The 20,927-nt window shown below is 37.1% G+C and overlaps 2 protein-coding genes across 2 annotated transcripts in view; both read left to right on the top strand.

The window, feature by feature from the left end:
- Nucleotides 1-1,093, top strand: part of LOC107660677 (rho guanine nucleotide exchange factor 17-like) — a 30,507-nt gene extending 29,414 nt beyond the window's left edge. The window contains exon 21 of the mRNA XM_016450065.1: nucleotides 461-1,093. Coding sequence (XP_016305551.1) covers nucleotides 461-672 — 212 coding nt within the window. The 3' untranslated portion in view covers nucleotides 673-1,093. The remainder of the gene's footprint in view (nucleotides 1-460) is intronic.
- Nucleotides 1,094-5,844: 4,751 nt separating this feature from the next.
- relt (RELT TNF receptor) overlaps nucleotides 5,845-20,927 on the top strand; it is a 33,716-nt gene continuing 18,633 nt past the window's right edge. Inside the window, exons 1-4 of the mRNA XM_016450066.1 lie at nucleotides 5,845-5,973; nucleotides 19,601-19,675; nucleotides 20,663-20,764; nucleotides 20,812-20,922. Coding sequence (XP_016305552.1) covers nucleotides 19,634-19,675; nucleotides 20,663-20,764; nucleotides 20,812-20,922 — 255 coding nt within the window. The 5' untranslated portion in view covers nucleotides 5,845-5,973; nucleotides 19,601-19,633. The remainder of the gene's footprint in view (nucleotides 5,974-19,600; nucleotides 19,676-20,662; nucleotides 20,765-20,811; nucleotides 20,923-20,927) is intronic.

Here is a 20,927-nt window from a genome sequence, read left to right on the forward strand (position 1 = left end):
GCCGGTACGAGACTCGAACCCACAACCTTTGGGTTATGAGTCCGACTCTCTAACCATTAGGCCACGACTTCCCTTTTTTATGTGTGTTGTGGTATTCATAAAACACTCAATTATGGCCCTGCAAAAGAATATAGCCTTCTCAAATGGTCAGTGCTAAAGCAGTTGTAAACTGGTTCAAAACATTTTGCTATTGCATCACACAAAGCATTTACAAAGGTGGTCAGGGACGTATGCGCTCATTTCATTTGTAGTGTAACCATTAATGCATCCTGACCCGTCCTGAACAACAGAAAAGACCCACCTACTCACCCATCAATCAAGTAGTTTAAACTGGTTAGGCCTGACTAATACTTGTGATTGGATGCATCCAAGACAGATGTCTAGAAATAGAGGCTATCAATAAAATGTGTCAAAATGGCATCAGATGACAAATATGTGTGTTTATTCTGAATTTCTATAGTGAACTCCGCACAGAACAGCTCAGAGAGCAGCAGCGGAGGCCTGCAGAGACGAGACTCCGCCCGACGGTGCGCCTCCATCATCTTGCCCGTCAAATCCAACCTGCTGGTCATCAGCGGTGGCGACGGCTATGAAGACTTCAGACTGACCAATAGCAGCGAGACGGTGGGGCGGGACGACAGCACCAACCACTTACTGCTGTGGCGCGTGTGACGGAAGCCCCGCCCCTCGACACACAAGCCGCTGGACCAGCCCACGCACTTCCCCCCGAAACCCCGCCCCTTCCTGTTCTCTGATGCGTTGTGCATGAGTGTGTAAGACGCCAACCAATGGGGTGTTTGTCGTTACGTTGTGTTATGGGTCATTTTTGTTTCTTGATGTAAAATATCGATCTCGCTTGCCATGTGGTTTTTCTGTGGCCGCTTTTGAATATTGTGTTGAAACTTTAAAGCAGCTTTCGGACGAAATTATCGTAAAAATCCTTGAAGAAGAAAAGATAGACATCAGAAAGAGAAAAAGCAGGAAAAGGTGAAGTAAAAAAGAAAGGAAGCAAGAATTGTTGGATAGAGAGAGGGTTTGAATGCATCACATGAGGCAGGGAGGATTGTGGGTAATGTGGATGGACGTACAAAGTGGAAAGACATGTTTTCTTCATCTTTCACTTCGTTAGAGGACAAGTCCGCACACTTTTATGGTCAACTACTGGTCTTGACAGACTGTGATTTCATTGGAGAACGAAGATGTTTTTGTTAAAGCTCTCGTTTGTGTTGTTCGGGGCGAGATGAGAGTTAATCTTACATAACCAATGTGCAATATAAGGCTAGAGTACCTACAAACTGCTATATGACACACACACAATTTACTACTTCAGTAATCATCAAACTCACAGTTAGAGTTATTACACACTATCACTTTATTTTTTTTGGTTATTGAATCATCTTTATGTATAAAAAATAAGACTTCACAATGTTATGTAAAAGAACAGCAATGACATTCCATATATAGGTATTGTGACAAAAATCCTTTTGTACAGTATTTATGTTTTTCATTTTTAGTTGTCTCTTTTATAGCACTTAATTTATAAATAAAGTAGTCTGACGTATTTCTCTACTGAAAGATTTCGAGGCTCAAGTTGGGTCAGTGAGGTCGCATTTGTATGATTTTTGAAACATTATTCAGGTGAATCTCACGAAGAAACATCCAGGTCATATTTCACCCCAAAATCAAAAGAAATAAAATTACAAATTATAGTTTGCATAAAGAAAATAAAAAAGCCTTAGGATTTTTTTTAATCGTCTTTGTTTTTATCACAATTTCCCCCCAAAAAACAAAAAACTAAACATTCACATTCCTGTAATACATTTTCATTCTTCCAATTTTTTAAATTAAATTTAGTCCAACAAATACTTTGGTATGTACTTTACAGATTTACTGTATTTTTTTCACATTACAATAATATTTTTTGCATTACGGTAATTGGAATCTGGGGGAAATGTGATGAATTATCATGTAAAAAATGTAAAAACAAATTAAAAAATATATATATATTAAAAATTATCAAATAATTAAAAAATAGAATTTATTTTATGCAAATTTCTTTTATTTTTGGGATGAAATATAACTTCAGGATTGGTGAGATTCTCAGATCAACAGCTGTGTCATTTCAATGCTCGTTTTCATCACTATAATAATTGAGGAAAGGGAATTTCTTATATAATGTTGCTGAAGACTGCGTCAATTTGACATACAGAGTTTGGAGTGGAGAGAGAAACTCTGTGCTTGTTTGTGAGTGTGTCTGTGTGTAGATTAGGACTCGTAGAATGAAGTCAGATGGGTTACAGCCCTTCGGCTCCATCCGGGCACTTATGAGAGACAATTAACTGCTAAAGCGCTCTGCCTGCGCCGCCCACCATCAGGTGGGTGAACTTCCTTTTAATTGAGCAATTTCAGCTGCCTTAGTTTGTCTGGAAAGAACCGCGTCGGTCACAAACACACCCACTCACCTGAAGGATGTGAAGTCAGACTTTTCCCAGACCGCATCATGCATGGAAATTCATGAATATTTTGCAAGCTTGTTTTATTGATTGATCTGTTGAGCAGTTGTGAACGCTAGTGCCAAGAACTCGCAGGTAGAAATGCCAAAGCGTTGCAGAAGATAACTTCTTATTACAAACAGGATCCTCAGAGAATCATATTTTCATAAACTGAGTCTGCATTTTTTGCTTTTGAATCAAATATCTAAATCAATCAGTGATGATAGTCCTAAGTCGAGTCTTACTGTTGTAAGTGACCCTCTCAGCCCTTTCTAGTGAAAGACGTCATCAATGTTTATTGTAAATATTGGTATATATTGCCTTTCTCTGTAAATAGTGCTCTCACAGTCCACGATTGTTCATATGAATCTGATGGCATATTTTTATAAGTATTTTTGTCTATTTTATTTTTCCTCATTTGGCATGTGCGGTCTCATTTAAATTAAAACTATTACAGTATTTTAAAAGAAGAGAAGAGAAGCCGCTCCACGTCTGTGGGTCCTGTAACAGTCGTCATGCTTATTTCACACTGTTGTCCTATTTTGTCACTGTGGGTTTCTTTGTAATTAAACATTCACTGATGCCGGAATCCAGAGGCTCCGATAATTCATTTACAAACACACTCACACATGATCTCACCTGTCATCGCAGTCAAATGAGTCACTGTCAATGCCAGGAAGTTTATGAATTTGTTTTCAGATTCAAAAGGGAACAAAATAAAACTTCAGACTCTTTTGAAAAGGTAAATTGTAATGAAATGAGGTGAAGAAAATTTCGGGTGCCAGAAGTTGAGATTTGTCTGAATAGAATCGAATAACAAAAAAAGTGATATTAAATGAAAATATAAATAATGTAGATTTCTGCTATTTCTCTTACAGTAACTTCTGGGTACCACAGTTTTATGAAACGTCACATTTTTTAAATCATGCTGTAACGGTTGCTCAAAATGTAGAACACAGCTAAATATGTGTGTGGAAATTAAAATAAGATCATTTTACAGCGTGCTCTTTTGTCTTCTGTGTTAAGTTATATTGGTGTGAAAAGGTGATTCATGCTTAATAGTTTTACTCATTTCTCTTATTAATCTTTTCCCTCAGTATGTGATTAATAAGTATAAAACGTGATTCAAGTGTGAATCATCACCTAGTTTAAGATTAAAATAACTTTGAAAAGCTTTGTTCTGTGGTCAATTTAATATGTATGATTTTGTATGGTTGTATGATTTTAATGGTTAGAAACAGCCTATAGAAGGTCATGACCCCTGAGGAGGGACAGGCCCAAATCACAATTTTAAGGAGCTTAGGGACATTTTAAAAGTGCCTATGTATGTGTGTATGTATATATATATGTATACAATATATATACATACATTACCGTTCAAAAGTCAATAGAAGCTGAAAAAATGTCAAATTTATTATATACTTTCATTGGCACCTGAAAGTTATTACAAATGTCATGTTAATTTAATCAACTGTGCAATTAAATTTTAAAGGCAGGTGGGTTACATGTGCTTTAGACTCGTTCCAGACATTAGTATTTATATCTTTAATTTAATGCACACTCCATTGGATGGCTGCTATGACAACCATCAAATTAATTCAGAGTGAAATCACTAGTAACCAACATTTTCAGTGATGATTTTTATTTATTTTTTTGCTGTAGTGTTGAAACGCACCTGGAATGACAAGATATTAGTGTGAGATTCTGTTAAACTGCCCTGCAGCGTGTGTTTATGCTGCATGAGTGCATTCCATGCATACAGCGCTGGAGAGACAGAAACATGCAAATCTAAAAGAGCAGAGCATATGAAATATAAGGTGAGATGTTTGCTTTTATATTTGTCTCATGCCACACAGAAAGAGAGAGAAAGAGACATTTCCTCCTGTTTCTGCATTATTTTACTTTGGGAACATGCTAAATGAATGTCATTTCATTATCAACTAAGTGTCTTATGTAGTTCAACCAAAATTGTAGATGAGTTTGGTTGGAAGGTACAGCTTTTAAATGTTTTTGAAAGAAATCTTGTTGACTGCATTTATTTGATAAAATATATAGTAAAACCATAAATAAACTGTGAAATATTATTGCAATTTAATATATAAATTTTTTATTTGAATATATTATAAAATGTTATAAAATTCCTGTGATCAAAGCTGAATTTTCAGCATCATTACTCCAGTCTTCAGTGTCACATGATCCTTCAGAAATCATTCTAATATGCTTATATATTTTTTTTTTTTTGTGGAAACCGTGAAAATGTTTTCAGAATTCTATGAATAGAAAGAACAGCATTTATTTGAACTAGAAATCTTTTGTATCATTATAAATGTCTTTACTGTCACTTTTGATCAATTTAATGCATCCTTGCTTAATTTATTTTATTTTTTATTTTTTGCTGTAGGGTTCATTGTTGAAACGCACCTGGAATGACAAGAAATTAGTGTGAGATTCTGTTAAACTGCCCTGCAGCGTGTGTTTATGCTGCATGAGTGCATTCCATGCATACAGCGCTGGAGAGACAGAAACATGCAAATCTAAAAGAGCAGAGCATATGAAATATAAGGTGAGATGTTTGCTTTTATATTTGTCCCACATGCCCCCTGTTTGAGACCCTATGTCCCCTGTTTCTGCATTATTTTACTTTGGGAACATGCTAAATGAATGTCATTTCATTATCAACTAAGTGTCTTATGTAGTTCAACCAAAATTGTAGATGAGTTTGGTTATTCATCAGAACATTTGGAAAAATGTATCATAACAAGTGAATCCGCTGCAGTGAATTTTGTCCAAACAGCTGATTAAAAAGATGTTAACTGATGGACTGGAGTGGTGTGGATTCTTGTGCATTATTGTGATGTTTTTATCAGTTGTTTGGACTCTCATTCTGACGGCACCCATTGGGATACATTGCTACATTTCTACAAATCTGTTCCCATAAAGAATCAAACTCATCTATAGCTTGGATGGCCTGAGGGTATGTACATTTTCAGCAAATTTTCATCTTTGGGTGAACTAGGCCCTATTTCTTTAAAACGTCCTTTAAGAGTGATTAAAATGTGCAAATACTTTTTTGATGTGGTGATATAGTTTGATATAGTTTTAAATTAGTTTCTCTTATTTCCTACTGTAGGCTGTAATATTACTTGGCACTGTTTTGACAATGCGGTAAATCTTCTCCTGAATGAATAGAGAGAGAGAGAGAGAGAGAGAGAGAGAGAGAGAGAGGGAGGGCTGTAATTTTAAGATGTGGCTTTTAATAAATACATAAATGCCGTGGCTTTTTCAAAGAGAGAGAGAGCACGGCCGGGTGGGAGGTGAAGAGAAGCTCCTGTTACACGCGCTGTGACGCGACTCGGTTCAAATGTTGGATCATCTGCTCATCTCTGCGGTTCTGTGTCTCTCTCCCTCTCTGTGTGTAATTATAGATCACACATCCGGCATATGATGATTATCGGACACTTATGAATTCACAGTAAAACAGGTAAGAAAAGACACGAACCTTATTGACTGTGAAAGAGTGTTTAACAGACGGACGGGGACAGCTGCGGTGCGGGTGCGGCATTTCTGCCGGTGTGTTTTCAGTAACTTATGGATTGGGTTGTGTGTTCTGTACTGTAGGCTATACGGCATACTGAGATGAGTGTGGATATACTGTACTTCAATATGTTGGTGTTTGTAGAGTTTTGATGATATTTCTACTGAAACGTTCCAAATAGTAGACAACAGAAATGTGTTGAGTTCCTTGGTGTTTCGTGATATTCTTATGCACTGTGATGCTTTCATTCACTTCAAGGGCTGTAAAACAGTGTCGGTCACTTTTTAAAAACACTTTAATATGATTATTATATACTTTCAAAGTCTGAATATTCATGACCTTTGATTTGCATTATTTAGAAAAGTTCGATATTCAAATAATGATGACTAAATCGTTACTTTTAAGTTACTACTTTTGATTATGATTAGAATTCCTTTACAGACGCATTAAATACGATTTTAAAAGGTCTAGCTATATAATGACTTTCATCGATAACGTTTACAAATATTAGGCATTACACTGTATAATGCTGATAAACTTATGATTCAGATTCATATATTTTAATAATTGCATACGTGCATATTTGAATGTACATAATCGTTAAATGAAAAATGTACCGTGTACCATTAACTTTTCTGACAAAATTCTATTGATTTTTTATTTATTGGTTTCTAAAATCACTTTTAACCACCAATGTTACTTAGGAAGAAGGGAAATAAACAATGATAAACATTCTGAAAGATGTGTACATTTATTATGATGTTATTTTATTACCTAACAATTAGTTTATTATTACAGCAATAACAATAGCTGTACTGTAGTTACTTTGGTATTTTGTTATAGAAACTATGATTACCATGGTACATTGTTGTAAAGGGAATCACTGGTCTGTTAAGTATTATTTATAATTTGTATATATTCATTATGAAGTGTTACGATTACAAATGCATAAACAATTTTTTTAAATGTTTATATTTTGTTATTGCATTATGCACCAAAATGAGACTGACATTGCAGGAACATTGTGTTTTACTGTATGTTGTGAACTTACCAAAATCATTTATGGACGGTCTATAAACATCTCGTACCTGCTACAATTTCCACAGAATCTGATATATGAGAGTAGAATGAGGAACAGCATTTATTGGTTTTACGAAATGAAGCATAACACAATAATGTATTACCATCATTTACCTCCAGTCATGGTGTCATTCACTTCAGCTCTTTAAAGTACCACAAATTGTTCTGCTCTTTTCCAGTGAACTGAGTTAACTAAGAGAAAGCAGCAAGCGTGTTTAAATACAGCTCATCATAATATGTCGCCCACTAGTCAGCTTCTCACACACACATTCTGGCTCCAAACTTTGGCACGCACTGCGCCAGCTGCGGTTTATACCAGCTGGAAACACATGTTTGTGCTGCATGCATAATTTATAGTCTGCACTATAAACAAAAATACTGTGTTATAAAACATTGTATAACATGTATGTATAGGCGCCAGAGCATGTTGGATATATCCCAACATTCCTATTTAAAAGACTTTAAGTTTCAAGGTGCCACCCTCTCTTTATAATTAACATCTTTTGTAAACCCTCCATGAATATTATAGTGATACGCAGGATTGGCACACAGCCTGGACTATTATAAAGCAGGATGTAATTGCCACGTCTTTGTAGTTTGACTGTTTTGTCAGGCACTAACAAAATGCCTAAACGTGTTTTATGCTCACGTTTGAAATAAATCTGCACTGTTATTACCCTGTTCAGCATTGCCTGCTTTATGAGCCATACACATGCTTTAGTAACTTTAAGGCAGTGTGATTAAATGCATGACTCTAATACAGGCAATGTTCGTCATGGGACGGGCCAGCAGACTCACTCTGACGTTGTAATATATTTGGCACATCTGAATTTAGATATTTGACTCATCAGCATGAAGTCTGCACAACTTTAAATACTTTGCAACTTTTAATCCACCTTTAATTCTGATCCACCCTATTGTACACAGAAAGGCATTAGAGGCAGAATACGTGAAGTACTTGGTATATCTGAAGTAGTTAGTGGAAGTTGGATAAAGCCAGTCAATCTCGTTAGAATTGATTTCAGCTAATTATTAGCATTTTTGTGTGCAATGTGTATTAGGCAGTTAATAAACAGACCACTAATTGGTGTCTTTACACAGCCGAGTTAAGGCTGCTCTGTGCCTGCTCAAAATTCAGTGTAAAGACAAAATGCATAAAAGCCAGACTAAATTATGCCTGCTCAGACCCACCTCAGTCCCTTGTATCAAAGTATATTGTTGTAATTGCTGTGTAAATGCATTTAAGCCACCTCTGAGGAGCATTAAACAGTCTGTGCAAAGACACTTTAAGGGATAGTTCACATTCAGTTGCTGGTTCCCTAGTATTGAAATACTGTGTAAATGCATTTATGCCACCTCTAAGCAGCATTAAGCAGTCTGTGTAAAGACACCTAAATGCCACCTCAGAAGCACTTCTGTGCCACCTTTGCACTGTAAATTTGGCATAATAGTCATCTGTACACAGCTAATGCCAAATTTACTCTGCAAAGGTGGCACGGAAGCACTTTTGAAACATTTAGGTGTCTACACCGACTGTTTAATGCTGCTCAGTGGTGGCATAAATGCATCTACAAAGCAATTGCAACTTTATACAGTACTTTGATTCTAGGGGCTGAGTTGGCATAGTTTAGTCTGGCTTTTATGTGGCATTGCGTCTTTACACAGAAGGCACAGAGCAGCCTTAACTAAGCTGTGTAAATACGCCTTAGGTTAAGGCTGCTCTGTGCCTGCTCAGAGTTCTGTTTAGAGCAAAATGCTACAAAAAAAGGCTGACTAAATTATGCCTGCTCTGACCCACCATAGCCCCTAGTATAAAAGTATACAGTTAAAAATTACAGTGTAAATGCATTTATGCCACCTCTGAGCAGCATTAACATGCTGCGTAAAGACACCTAATTGCCACTTCAGAGGCGCTTCTGTGCAACATTTACTGTAAAAATGGCATGTGTTATTGTATTAAGATTGACTTAACACAATAAAATATACACTGCAAAGGTGACACAGAAATACTTCTGAAGTGGCATTTAAGCATCTTTCCACAGACTGTTTAATGCTGCTCAGAGGTGGCATAAATGCATTTACACAGCAATTACAACTGTGTTCTTTGATACTAGGGGCTGAAGTGGTTCTGAGCAGGCATAACTTAGCCCTTTTTTCTAAAATTGTGTCTTTACAATTAAATTTGAGCAGGCGTAGACCAGTGTTAAATTGAGTTTCACATATTCATACCCATAAACACTTACTGCTGTTGCATAAAGCCATGATTATTTATCATGAAAGTTTAGAGGATCTTCTGCTGTAGATCCTAAACTATCATGAAAAATAATCAAAGAGAATTTGATTCCCATTGGAGAATTCAGCAATCTGAATTCATCTGCACAAGTGCCAGACTGTGGCAGAATGTTTCCATATGAACGAGACTTATGTTCATGTGTTCGCATAGCTGGCAGTGCATTTTTCACATGCTTGCATAGTTTTGTTTTGATAGAGATCATTTGACCATCCTGATTCTGTTAGTGTGACTCTGCTGTCCAAACAAGAACCAACTCTGCCCGGAAGCCCGAGAGGTCTTGCTAGGTCTGTTATCTGTAATTACCCATGCTCTTTGCTTGACCCGTACTGGAGCGACAGCACCAATTCAGAGTTTTGAAGTGGGAGTTTGGTTGGCAGGAGCCATTGCGCTCTGACATTGGGCATGCTCCTCTGAAATTATGAAGCAAACATCTGGGTAGATTTCAAACCCTCCACGGCTGGATGCAAGAATCAATGGTTTAATTAAAGCTTTATTATTTGTGTTGGTGGACCGTTTCACCAGAAACGACCAAATTTACTGTATACTTTCCCTTCCTCGCGTGCAGACATCTACCTGCGTTGGCTGCCGTATCCGTGTTGACCTCTGTGCGGTTTGGGCGCTGCTGGCACGCCGACACTCTGACCTCAGATCAGCAGGGATTTACTCTGTGTGCCTGTGGCTTCTGCTGACTCCACTACTGTGATACACTGAGTTGTGTGACTGTACATTAAAGGTGAATTAAGAAATGTTGAAATGGCTGATCTGTAACACTATTTGCAAGTCTTTTGATATGAAGGTCAAGACATTAGTTTAAAAAAATTATTCAGTGATTCTTTTATGGCTTTTACATGTGCCAAAAAGTCACGTGTAGGCCCTTTATGTTTTTTATATGTATATCAAGAGTGTTTCTGGTCATTTCATGTATTCCAGTTTAGTTTGTTGTGGCTATATTTAGCTCATAAAATACAAGTCATTCAGAATCTAACTATAATTTGGATTAAACAGTACTAAAATTAATTTGCATCTCTTGTCTAAAAAAGTTTTTACTTGTTCTTGCTTCAATCATTTTGAATTGTTGACCCAAGAACCCCTGAGTGATTTAGTCTGATTTGTGAATGAATCATTTTTAATACAATGAGTCAGTGGGTTGTTGATTTGAGAACTGCTCTGAGAGATTCAGTTTGGTTTGTGAAGGAATCATTGTTGGTCCAATGAGACAGTGGATTGTTGATTTGAGAACTGCTCTGAGTGATTCAGCTTGGTTTGTGAACGAATTATTCTTGGTTCACTGAGTCAGTGGTTTATTGATTTGAGAGCTGATTCAGTCCGGTTTGTGAACAAATCATTCTTGTTCCATTGTGTCAGTGGGTTGTTTTGTGAACCATTGTCAGCCAATTCATCAAAGTCAAAAGTCAAAGTCAAAGTCACTTTTATTGTCACATCACCACAGCACACGTGCCTTGGTGAGTGAAATTCTTGGGAGCGTGCTCCAGACAGTGCAGAAACAATTTACATATAAACATACAGACCTCAACAGATGACAATGTGCAATATGCACATACATATAGTCAGTACACACAGTGTACTATTAGACATACTTACAGTTAGCACTACACATTATACACAGTATGTACATGCAGTTAGCAATACACATTTATACACAGTATGTACACATTCTACATTATGTAGACATATATACACAAAATATGCGAAGGTGCAACAGATTATACATTAACTGGATACGCAAAATGTCATGGATGTGCATTGGATGGTATCCAGTGGTAGCAGATAGATTATTGTGTTTAAATGCAGTGTGTATGTATAGTCCAGTATTGAACTGTTGGAGTTAAAGTGCAGTGTGTGGCCTACCGTATTGTGGGAGTAGGCTGTAGGGTGTATTAGTTCTGATTGTTCATTAGTCTGATAGCCTGAGAGAAAAAGCTATCCCTCAGTCGGCTAGTGCGGGATCGGATGCTGCGGAGACGTCTTCCTGAGGGCAGCAGAGAGAGCAGTCTGTGGGATGGGTGGCTGGAGTCACTGATGATCCTCCGGGCTTTCCTTATACACCGCCTGGTGTAGATGTCCTGGAGGGAGGGAAGCTCACCTCCAACAATGTGGCGGGCAGTTCGCGCGACCCTTTGCAGAGCTTTGCGGTTGCCCGCAGTGCTGTTTCCAAACCAGGCAGTGATGCAGCCAGTCAGGATGCTCTCCACAGTGCAGGTGTAGAATGTTCTGAGGATGCTGGGGCTCATGCCAAACTTCCTCAGCCTTCTCAGGAAGAAAAGGCGTTGATGTGCCTTCTTCAGCACTGCATTAGTGTGTGTAGACCATGTGAGATCCTCACTGATGTGAACGCCGAGGAACTTAAAGCTGTTTACCCGCTCCACAGGTGTCTTGTCGATGGTGATGGGTGTGTGTTCTCTGCTCTGTCTCCTGAAATCCACCACCAGCTCCTTGGTCTTGTTGATGTTGAGTGAGAGATGATTCTCCTGACACCATTTAGTCAGGGTGCTCACCTCCTCTCTGTAGGCCGTCTCATCGTTGTCGGTGATCAGGCCTATCACCGTTGTGTCGTCAGCGAATTTGACGATTACGTTGGAGCTGTGTGTGGCTGCACAGTCATGTGTGTACAGGGAGTACAGGAGTGGGCTGAGGACGCAGCCCTGAGGAGCACCAGTGTTGAGGGTCAGCGGGGATGAAGTATTGTTGCCCATTCTGACCACCTGACTTCTGCCCGTCAGGAAGTCCAGGATCCAGCTGCACAGAGATCTGTTTAGTCCCAGATTCTGGAGCTTCTCAACAAGTGTGGCAGGCACTATGGTGTTAAATGCTGAGCTGTAGTCCACAAACAGCATTCTCACATAGGTGTTCTTATTTTACAGGTGGGATCACAAAGATTTGACTCAAAAGAACTCTGAATCAGAATCACTAGCATATTGAAGACCATTGTGAGTCATGTTTGAAGTGTGTATTTTACAATGTGTGTCCACTAGGAACTAAACCCAGGATCTTGGCGTCACTAGCACCATGCTGAGCTCCAGGAATGTTAGTTTTTACACTAGCTGTGACCACAAAGACCAACACAAAGGGAAAATGTTGCTATTCAGGATGTGATGAAACAGCACTTGGTGCCGGGGCCTCATTTGGTCCCTTTCAGGGTGTTATTAGAGGGCGTAGATGGACATGTGACAGGAAGTCCCCTCTCTATGCAGGGCCACATGACTCAGGCCTACGCCCTCCGCAAAGGCCGACATCCATTAATTAGCATGGGGCAGCGTGGGTAATATGACATTCCTGTAGAGGAGGATAATTACAGGTTCAGAGAACAAGACACGGCCAGTGGATTTGGGTGACCAATTCATCTAAAGGCAAAGGTCGTGTCCCCCCTTATTCTAGACATTTGGCTTTCTTGGAAGAGTTAGCAAATGTGCTTCTTTTGTTAACAAATACAAATTATAATATGAAAATATATTCCATCAGAAGTGTCATAAAACTCCTTTTTGTCAATGGCATATGGGTGCATTTATCATTCCTGCCATTACAGAACTGAGAGTGGAATTCCCCCCTCGGGAACTGGGATTCGTCCACATCAAGGAAGTGTTTTCCTGGTATTTAATTTCCAACCTGATGAAATTAGCTTGTCTCCCTCCAGGTCTCTCCCTTTTCTTCTCGTTTTCCAGCTGGCATTCCATTGTGAAAAAGTAGTAGCAAAGAGTACTTATTAATACCAAAAAGCAATATACTTTAGAAGTTAATTAATATAAAACGTAATATAAATAAAAATGAATGTAATGTTTTCAGACACTTAGGACACTTGAATTTAAATGAAAATGGATTATAGTTTAAATTTATATTAAATTTAATTAGTTGAACTTAAGAGTGACAAAGTACATCTATACATGTAGTTTCATAATTATTTATATTGTCTTTGAAACATACTAAAAAAATTGGTGTAGGATTTACTTTCACAATTTCCACTCAAAAATTGCTAGTAGCCTATATTTTGAAAATAATTACAATGAAACTGAAAGTAAAATAGAGTTAAAAAATTATTTTTTTTAAAGTAGAAAGATTGAAATAGTATTTTATTTTATTTACAATAAATAAATAAAAAATTCCATAAATTACATTTATAGTAAACTAAAATTTAAAGGAACACTTAGGGGTGTGCGATATTGACAAAAAATTATATCTCGATATATTATGGGATTTTATCGATAACGATAATTAGACGATATTTTGCTGAGTGTGTTATTGTGCTGGTACCTTAAGGACTGCCGAAGACAGCTGACTCCTAATGTTTTTAATATTCTTCATATTCTGTGTGGTGGTCAGTTCATACTGATAGGAATTAATCTTTTCCAATATTTAGATGTATTTACACACATGTATTTTGTTTAATGCAAGACATGAATGCATTTAACCTGCAATTACAAATGCATAAATAATGTTTTGATATATTAAACATAAAACGTTGAATACTGATATTTGAAATGATTTAAAGCATGAAAAAAATCAAAAAAAGAAAAGAAAGAAAAAGCCGAAATTTGAAATTAAAACCGCCAGTAGGTGGCAGCAAATCACTGTTAATAAGTGAGTCATTGCGATTGAACCGAATTATTTAAACTGTTGATTCATTCAAGAACGAAACACTGTCATGACTCTAGGGGAGTTGGAAAATGAGCCTATTTTCAAAATGGTGGAGTGTTCCTTTAAAGTAATTTCTATCGAAACTTGTATGTCATGAATTTAAATATTTGTAATGCCACATTTGTAATTTACAATATTATATTATATTAAAATGTGATTTAACATACTTTAAAGTAAAACTTTTACAACTTTTATATTACTACAAAGTGGAATTTTTACTTTGTTAAGAAACATAGTCATGAAAGTGGCCTTTTGTTTCATAATATTTTATTGTCTGCAAATATATATTTTTTAAATATACTTATACTTTTGAGATGTGAAGTGCACTACAAGTGCACATTCAATACAATTAAACACACTTTGTTTTCACAAGGGTTTGGCTTTTTGCATTTTACAGCTAAACCATTTTTTACAGATCAAGCTGTGAGAATCTCAGTTGTTGGCAATGTGGAATCACTTAACATATGGTTTTCATGAACATTTATTTGCCAGAATGATCTCAGCAATGTTATGACCTAGATTCCTGCTTTGTGTGCTTTATTAGGCTGTTTGCAAAGTCAAGCATCTTATGATGTCCTTCTTCCTCGTTACATTTCCTTCTGTAAGTAATTATTCCTTTCTCTTTTTCTATTATAGATAGTGAAATGTTTGTTGAACGCTGTGATAGTCTGCAAGCAAACACTGAGTCTGTTCCCTTGCAGGTGGTGATGTCAGTCTGTCAATCAAACGAGTGGAATCCTACACCAGTGACGTTCTTTTTCACTGTGTCCGTTTACATTCTCAGCATTGACATGGCCACCACCTGCTTGTGTTTACTACTGTAAACAATACAAACAGCAGCAGAAGTACATGCATTGCACTCAATAGAAGTACTGCCACTACTAAAGTCCCTGTGCTGCATTTTGCATTAATTGCATAATATTGCCAACATATAGTTTTATATGCTTATATATTTAAACCTATTTAAACTTAAAAAAAGATATTGTTCCCGTAATAGCTTCAATGTATTTTGTAAGGGTAGCTTCACTGGTTCAAGTCAACAACAAACAAACCTAAATATAGACACCATCTAGGCTAATACTTATGAGACAATCATGTATTTAATTGCGAAAACATCTAACGTTATGCTATCTATAGTGGTTATGGATAGTCACATCTCTTGTGCATGGGAGCAGATAATAGCCATTTTGTAGGTATTTGTCCAGAATGGTGGTTAGCAACTGTTATTTAGGTATGACATCAAGGGCCTTATTTTGAACAGGCAGATGTTTCATCTCAGAGAATAATTGGTTTTTCCTCTGTTTTTCTTAGCAGAAACCACAGTAGAATGATGCACATGGCCCATAATCGTGTTTGTGTATCGGTGACCTCGTCTTTTAACAGCGAACGGTCCAAAACAGGAACATGAGACACCTCCACACAAGCAACAAAACCCTTCATTTACCACTGCAGTTTATTTAACTCTGATTAAAAAGCTGTTAGCAAATGCAGTCATTCTTACTGGGTTTCAAAAGACAGTTCCACCCAATGATGTCTATTTTAAATGTTTAAGCAGGTTTTTTTGGAACGCAGAAAACATACGTTAAAAAAACACTATATAAATATTAAATCTAAATAACATGGGGTGGAAATATATATGTATATAAAGGTATATTACAAATATATTTTAAAAGATTTTGTGCCCTTGAAGCTGAAGAGCTTGATTTTTGTGGCAATAGCATTAGAAAATGAATTTGCAGAAATAATGACTGTTTTCACACAGGTTTCCAAAACACTGCCATCGATCTGACTAACGGATCGTCCTGTCCTAACGTCAATGTTGCTGTTCTCTGCTCAGTATATCATAGCTCTGGATGCTCATTTGTTTATAAGCAACATAAAAGGAAGCCCAATACAGCTTTATGAGCAGAAACTCCCTCTTCATTCCATTGTCTGATGAGGTCTGTCCCTCTTTGGATGCTGTAATTGTTGCGTAACGTTCCTCACCCCTGGTGACAGAGGGATTGTGGTGGTCACCGGCCGCAGCACGTGGTTGGCACGTATCTTGAAACATGCAGGACATACAACATAACATGCTGTTAGCAGCTGAAAGCAAAGTGTGGTCAGTTCTTTTGAAGGAACAGAGAGAGATGGAGGGAGTGAAAATGAGGGTAGGAAAATGGAAAGTGTCTGGCTAATAAAATCTTAGGCTATATTTGTGAGCATCATCAGGCTGGTGGGGATTTGAAAGAAGACGGCGGTGTTGAACTTTCAGAGTGAGAACAGGAAGTGACACGTGGTGTTATGGCAAATGTCAGCGTCAAAACTTGCTGACAGGTGTTACAAGACAAGCTCACATGGCTTGAATTCTTTAATAAGGTCAACAAGTTTTTAGTTTTTTTTTAAAGAATGAGTACTTTTATTCAGCAAGGATGCATTACATTTATCAAAAGTAACGGTAAAGAATGTAGTGTGAAATATTTTGTAACAATGAAAATTAAAAAAAAATTAAATTCTTTTGAACTTTCTATTCATCAAAGAATCTTGAGAAAAAAATATAATAATTATAAATGTTTCTTGAGCATTAGAATGATTTCTGAAGGATCATGTGACACTGAAGACTGGAGTAATGATGCTGAAAATCCAGCTTTGATCACAGGAATAAATTATATTTTACAATATATTAAAATACAAAACAGTTATTTAAAATTGTAAAATATATTTTGAATTATATTTGATATCTGTCTATATATTTTAGCTAATCAATACTTCTGAAGGCTCAGCAAGAATGTGTCAGTCTAGCGATGGCTAGACTGTGGTTTCTAGTCTGAAGGTTTGGCTGTAGAATAGAGCTCTACTCTTGGACCGGGACTCTGGCTTTGTCTTGTATTATGGCTTGATTCCGGTCTAGAACTTGAGTCTAGATCCTGGAGCAGCATGCTGGCAGAACACGAGCTGCAAAATGCCACGCTCCCAAAAGTCAGGCGAGGGCAACCCCTTCATCGTTTCCAATTTGTAACATGACAGATCCTAAAATGGATAATTCTAGGTGATTGTTTTATGTTTGTTGTTGTTTTATTTACTTTATGCCGTTTTTCATGCACTCCCAAAGCCACGGAATGGAGAAATTGGACAGTACGGAGATAGAGCTGCAAGAACTGTAATTACTGTTCGTTGGGACTTTATTGCTTTTTAATGAAAGAGCTAAATTTAAGTAGGCATGGGGCACGTCTGACTGGCAGCTGATCTTGAAATGTGAAGGACGAGCCGTTTCTGTGTGGTGGTTTGTGGGTGGGCGGCCGGGGCGAAAGAGGAGGAGGAGGTGGGTGTTCGTTCATTCTTAGAACATTTCTCCCAAATATATATATAGTTTAAATACAATTTATTTAAAAATTATATTTATATATTAAAATAATTATTTTATTTGAATAAATGCATTAAAATACAGTAAATCATTTTGCAGGTCTTACTTAATGGGAAAGAAATGGAGGGAATTTATAGGTTGATAAGACTGGTTTACAGACCCAAACTGCATCCATTTCTCTGTCCCTACAATCTGATTGGATGTTAGCAATGTCATGTCAGGCCAAACAAGGATGATCCGGGAACATGTCCTTCTCTGCATAATCACTTTCACCGTTAGGTTAGATATATTTGTAGAGTAGGTAATGATTTTTTGCCGTAGTCATGTGCTAAAATCATTGGCAGCAGAAACCAGTGTGGGTCAAAATGTCTTGCAGACTGACGCATGCTGTCTGAGCTCAGCTATTGTGTTTTTATTCATTCATGTTTTATATTCTTCACTTGGGTTTAGAAAACATTTACTTGGAAAATAAACTCTCCACCACAATGTGTAAAGCATCAGTAAACTCATGTGACTGGAGGATTGTGGTAAATTGTGGTGGGAGGAGTCGTGGTTTTGAGTGGCAGTATAAGGAATGACAGCGTTATGCAGACAGGTACAGTGGGACAGTGAGCAGGCGTCATCATAGTGAGCAGAGCATCCTCAGCTGTTACCAGGGCAACAGAGCACAGCACCACCCTGGGGTAAGTGTGGCTCTCAGTCGGCACCTGTGTGCGTTCTGTTGTCATGGCGACGAGATCAAAGCAGCACAGGCGTCTGGTTGTCTTAGAGATTATGCTGTTCTTTATTTATCTTTTCCATATGTGCTGTGGAACTTGATGATGAAGTGTTATATTTAGCATTGTTTTATAAAGTTTAAATAAGTTAATATTATGTAGAGATTTAGTATATAGTTTTTGTATTAGAAAACAGATGTCTAGCAAACTAGCAAATTAGTAGACCAAAAATGTCTTGTTTTACAGAATTTTGCTTTTCAGGTAACTTTGTCTTGTTTTTAATGTCATTGCACTCTAAGAAAAGTCTGAAAAAATTATGATGTGAAGTATTTTCGTATTGATTTTTCACAGGTGTGTTACTCGTATTTTGAATTATGCATTGCATTGCATTGTTATTTAGGGTGAAATTAAATGTCTGTAAATTAATTAAATGAAACATTACCAGTACCTTTTCCTTTTTTTCCTACAGTTTTTTTTTCTTACAGTGTAGATTTTATTTTTTTATTTTTTTTACTTCACTTTCAATTTTTATATAATGTTCATTAAGTAGTTATTATGATGTCTTCAAAACTCTAAAAAAGCTGCTTATTCAAAGCCCAGGAAAATTCTCTAAGGTCTTGAATCTTGTGAAAAAAAAAAAAAGAAGAATAGCTGTCATATCTAAGATTACACTGAGAAGAATTGGTGTAGAAACTATTTTCACTGAGAAATTGCTAGTAAATTTCATAAATAATTACAAAAAAATCGACATTGAACATTAAACTTAAAATTTTGAAGTAGAAAGTCTCAAATAGAATCTTCTTGTAGAACATACTCCAATAATTATTGTTTTATTTACAACTTCAAAAAATGAATGTGAAGAGCAGCTCAGATCATTTGGTCTTGATTGCATATTAAGTCTGTGACTTTTGATTTGCACACTAAAGCACATTTTGAGACCTTAATGAGATCTCTTATTAAACTAGATAGGACATGTGAGATTACCGATCATTTTCTTTGACACAAAATCTGAGAAGCGAGAAACTCCAGCTAAAGTCTGGTCTCCGGTTAATCTCATTTATTTGTGAAGAGGGTCTGAGATCCACAGCTGGCATCTCATGGTCTGGTGTAGATCTTGATGTTTGTATGAGAGCTTTTTGAGCAGTAGTTCTATGACTTTATGACCTTCTCAGAACCATTTCTCCCTCTCTCTCGCTCCAGTAGATCCAGTAAGTGGTTTCTGGCCTGACTGGGCATATTTGGTCTAAAAATCGGCCAAGAAAAGCAGTGCTGCCCCAAACCACAGGCCTGCTTTAGTTCAGCTTACTATTTATACCACACTTTAGCTTATAGATCACTTCTGTACACATACAAACCCACCGTGTCCATCACAAGAGAGTCTAAGTGCTGTTTACCTGTCTCTGGCATCGTGAGGTTATGGTGGTTTCTGCTGACGCTGATGATGTTATATTTGCTGCATGTGTCATTGAGTTCCTGTCGTGTCTTTTTCAGATTACATGAGTATAGAAGAATATTTTGAAGAAGATGAAGAACCACCTTTACTGCTCAGCTCCTGTCTGTCTGATCGTAAGTTTCAGACTCTTCATTAAAGAGTGTGTGTGGGTGTGTGAACCTGTGATTACTGCGGTGTGCTGAAGTCATCAGTAATTAATGAGGGATATTACAGTGAGGTTTCTCTCAGAACACTGTGTCTCTTCTCACGCTTCTCTGAATGTTCCTTCCATCAGTGCACAGAGAATCTGCAATGTAGCCAATAAAGTAACATCTTATTCTGTACTACAGTATACTATAAACGGCTGCACCGTACCATACTACATTTAGGCAAGACACTACAGGCACACACACTGTTTTTCATGTGCTGGAAAATTGTGAAATGTTAAGCTATTTTGCTTTCATAACTTGTCTTCTCTCAAACCAGTGGCAAGAAACATCCAAAATACACATTTAAGTGTTTATTATTTATTACTACACATAATCTATTTGCATCTGTAGATTTCAATTAAAAAACTTAATTTTAAAGTTTCAAAATGAGTGCATCGAGCCAAAAATCTACACTAAAAACAGTTTAGTGTAGAAACAAATTTCACTCATAAATTTCACATTTACAAAGAAACAGCAAGTAACACATTGAATTAAATGTGAAATTTCTAAGTAGAAAAACTTTAGTATTTTTTTTTTGTAAAACATAATCCAGTAATCTTTGTTTTATTAAACATTTTACAGTATCTATATTATGAAGGGTTTTAATGAGGGGTTTGTTCATATATCATTTAAACATATCGCATATCGACTGATTTAAAGAGTTACTTTAAGAAATTGGTAATTGTTTTTCTGGCAGTTGACAGTATTTTCTGATTTCTTATGTGATAGAAAGGAATATATGGTGATTTCTATTAGTGAAAACTTTTACCCTCTTCACCTGTAGTGTCTTGCTTTTTACCCACTGTATTGTACTAGTATTTATACAGCAGTTAGTTGTGGTTTGATTCTCACCGGCAGGTGTGTTTGTGTGATTTTAACACTGACTGCGGTCATTTGTGTGTGTCTCTGTAGCTGCTGGAGTTATGGGGGACATTAGCGGTGCAGTGTTGGTGGGAGGACGGGTGTGTGTGTCCGCTCTGTCCAGCCGGACAGGATGCTATAAGAGACGTAACAGTTTGTTCTTTCACACAATCTTAGTGGTATGTATTTGTTTCTTTAAGGCTTGCGGCGAAGTTGAGAGTCCCGGTGAGACCGGATTGTGCCGGACTTGCCCAGCAGGCACCTTCTCTGATACCCATGACACTGAGCTGTGCCGCCCACATCTCTCCTGCACGGC

This window comes from Sinocyclocheilus anshuiensis, unplaced genomic scaffold, assembly GCF_001515605.1.
Source record: "Sinocyclocheilus anshuiensis isolate Anshui unplaced genomic scaffold, SAMN03320099.WGS_v1.1 scaffold948, whole genome shotgun sequence".
Taxonomy (NCBI): domain Eukaryota; kingdom Metazoa; phylum Chordata; class Actinopteri; order Cypriniformes; family Cyprinidae; genus Sinocyclocheilus; species Sinocyclocheilus anshuiensis.